The sequence below is a fragment of the Papaver somniferum genome, chromosome 2 (genome assembly GCF_003573695.1).
Source record: "Papaver somniferum cultivar HN1 chromosome 2, ASM357369v1, whole genome shotgun sequence".
Lineage (NCBI taxonomy): Eukaryota > Viridiplantae > Streptophyta > Magnoliopsida > Ranunculales > Papaveraceae > Papaver > Papaver somniferum.
In genome coordinates, this window is record NC_039359.1 from 94,774,448 (window position 1) to 94,777,195 (window position 2,748).

Consider the following 2,748-nt stretch of genomic DNA (forward strand, 5'->3'; position numbering starts at 1 on the left):
GTTTTTTAAAAATGAATTTTAACAGTTTTGTTTAAATTTTTTTAACTTTTTTTAAAAATTTAATTACTCTCAGAAAAATTATTAATTTTATTTTTCCTGAGTCGCATGGTAAAATGAAGAATATCGTACTGATTCTAGATAGTCAGCATGGAAACAGATGAACTCCATGCCGAAAGTTGTAAAAAAAATTTAGAAAAATGGCGGTAGATTGTGTTGATCATGTCCAAAATTTTAACCCTGCAGTCGATATGGAAAAGAAATTTCAATGTCGACAATGAACCGTCGGCATTGTTTATGTGATGAATACCAAGATGATTTTTGTTGATAAAGAATATCTTAAACGTGCAACATGGTATTCTGTATATATACAATGCCGGGTATTCGTTAATTATCCGTGACGACTGGAAACCATTTCAGAGGTCTACACTGACTTTGTTGATTTTTTTTTTTTTTAATTTTTTGAAGCGTTTGACTTTGTTGATGGTGTTTTAGAAAAAAATATGAAAGATATAAGGGAAAAAAAATATAAGAAAAAAATAAAAAGTTCAATAATATTTGAAAGCAGTAATTTAGGCTTTTATACTTTTAAGACACCCCTTGACATTTTACCAAGGATGAGTCATATTCCCCAATGAAATCATCTGTCCCCCAATTGGGTTCATTAACTCTTAGTTAATTGTTACATCCCATCCTTTACGAGCCTCCATATCGTAATCTTTCTGTAATAACAAGTTGAGGCCAAAGAATAGAGTGGTATAAAATTAAATACGCACATAAAGGCCACGCAGCGATAAAAGAGATCAATACGACTCATATCTTGAGTAAAAACTAAGACTATAGTGAGAAGGGATCCTATTCCAGTCAAAGCTTCGGTAATAGCCGTTGCACAATACTTGATCCAACCTGAATATTCGCTTTGGAAGAAAACCTCGAGGCCTTCCCGTGCTAACCCAGTAACGAAACCCAGTGCAATATACTGAGGAATGAATAAGACAACTGGAATATCAGGACGAGCGATTTCATCATCAGGGCTTACTTTGAACGTATTGTTGTTCTTGATAGCAGTCAATCTCACAACCTCTGTCAACTGAGCAATTGTACAAGTGACAATACTAAAGAACATCCCAAGCCCCATTCTAATCAAAATTGCAAGTGTTCCAGTTCTTGTTCTTTTAGACAAAAAATAACAAACCAGATGATTGATAACGTATCTTGAAGTTCTTGATATAACCTGTAACATCATAACGGAGATATAATCACCACCCATGTTAACGGGTTCACAGATCCTGCTTGGTCCTGAAAGAAAGTATTCCCTGTTGAGCAAACTATACCATACACGAGGAATGTGAAACATATTGGAGCCGCGCTTCTCAGCCTAGTTTTCGTTATCTCACTCTGTTGATTACTGCTCAATGTTGTTTCCGCGTTTTCTTCTTTGGGATGATATTCGGAATGATCATCCTCATTCTCTTGGGATTGTAACCGCTTATTGCTCAATGCTATTTCCTTGTTTCCATCCTCATCCTTTGGGGATTGTGACAAACTACAAGCAGTGGAGGAAATGATTGGTATAACTTTCCAAGCAAACAAGCAGAATGTTGTGCAGGACAAGATAGATATACTAATCAGAAACTGATATCTCCAAGGTTTATTAGTTGCTAGCCAATTAGAAAAACCAAAACCTAGAACCTTGGTTCTCATTGTAGAGATTGTACAACGAATCTCGTCTCTCTTTTCATCGTCTTCATTAGGAACTCGGCTGGCTTTCTTCATTTGATCTCTCATGAATTCTTCTTTACATGTCGAAAGAAAGATACCGTGGCCTACTGCTAGTAGAAATAATGCTCCATGTAAGGCTTGAAATGACCCGGGATGCTTAATATTTGTAAGGACCACTAATCCCTGTTGAAAAATGAACTTACATAGCTTAATAAGTTGCATTTGAATGTCTCCATAGTAATAGAAAAATCAGTAACTTACATTAACATGTGAGAAAGGAAAGGGAGAATTTCATTTACCAGAATGTAGGATATAGAGTTGACTTGCACCATGAAGTAACATCCAACCCGTAAAGCACATAACTCTGCAAATATGGCCAGTATCCCACTGATAAAGGAAAAAATATTCACGGTCGCTACAGCACGTACGAGTGAGTAACCGGGAATACTTGTGAGATACGTCATCAACAATACTAACACACCATATTCAACTAGGTTAAGGCTGATGATAACTCCTGCATGACATATGTATCCCCCAACCAAAAACAAGTCGTAATTAGTTTAGCAAGAATCAAGAAATATGTCTATTGCAGACTAACTATAAAAACGTTGTGATCTAACCAGATGCATCCACCTAGCTATCAGTTTCGACGTAGCGAAGAATTTAATCATCTACTCACCTTCAACCAAGTAACACGCCTTGGGTATATATTGAAATAATAGAGAAACAATCGCATCATTTCATTAGCGATCATGGAGGGGTTTCTCCAGCTAGTACTACTAGTATTATCATTTGTAATTTCTGCTGCTTCCTTGTTTTTACATTCTACTGAGTAGCTTCCATACTGGAACCTCACAATAACTTATGATCAACCTCGTGCAGGTAGGTCTTATTTAGCAAAAATAACGGGCAATTCGTCATTTGAGGATAATATTATATGTGGTCCTAGCTAGTGAGATCCCATAAAATGGTCCAGTGGCATAAAACTAATCACCCATTCTTCAGTAGCATTCAAGCAGCAGACAACTT

General features: G+C 36.3%; 1 protein-coding gene across 2 annotated transcripts; it reads right to left on the reverse strand.

Annotated features, from left to right (window-relative positions):
• Positions 1 to 635: 635 nt before the first annotated feature.
• LOC113353731 lies at positions 636 to 2,541 on the reverse strand. 2 transcript variants are annotated; one of them, XM_026597236.1, is made up of 3 exons: positions 2,399 to 2,541; positions 2,019 to 2,233; positions 636 to 1,902 (listed from the first exon to the last, which is right to left on the reverse strand). In XM_026597236.1, the coding sequence occupies exons 2-3, from the start codon at positions 2,181 to 2,183 to the stop codon at positions 1,240 to 1,242; spliced, it is 828 nt and encodes a 275-aa protein (XP_026453021.1). In that variant the 5' UTR covers positions 2,184 to 2,233; positions 2,399 to 2,541; the 3' UTR covers positions 636 to 1,239. The 2 variants fall into 2 exon arrangements, with proteins under 2 accessions (XP_026453021.1, XP_026453022.1); XM_026597237.1 differs by lacking the exon at positions 2,399 to 2,541 and having other exon boundaries at positions 2,019 to 2,291.
• Positions 2,542 to 2,748: the final 207 nt, after the last annotated feature.

Bases quoted from the DNA above. Each gene is read 5' to 3' on its own strand.
- LOC113353731 (XM_026597236.1), bottom strand. From the start codon at position 2,183: ATGACGTATCTCACAAGTATTCCCGGTTACTCACTCGTACGTGCTGTA. The intron at 1,903-2,018 runs GTAAATGAAATT...ATTTTTCAACAG, and splicing joins ACTCTATATCCTACATTCTG to GGATTAGTGGTCCTTACAAA.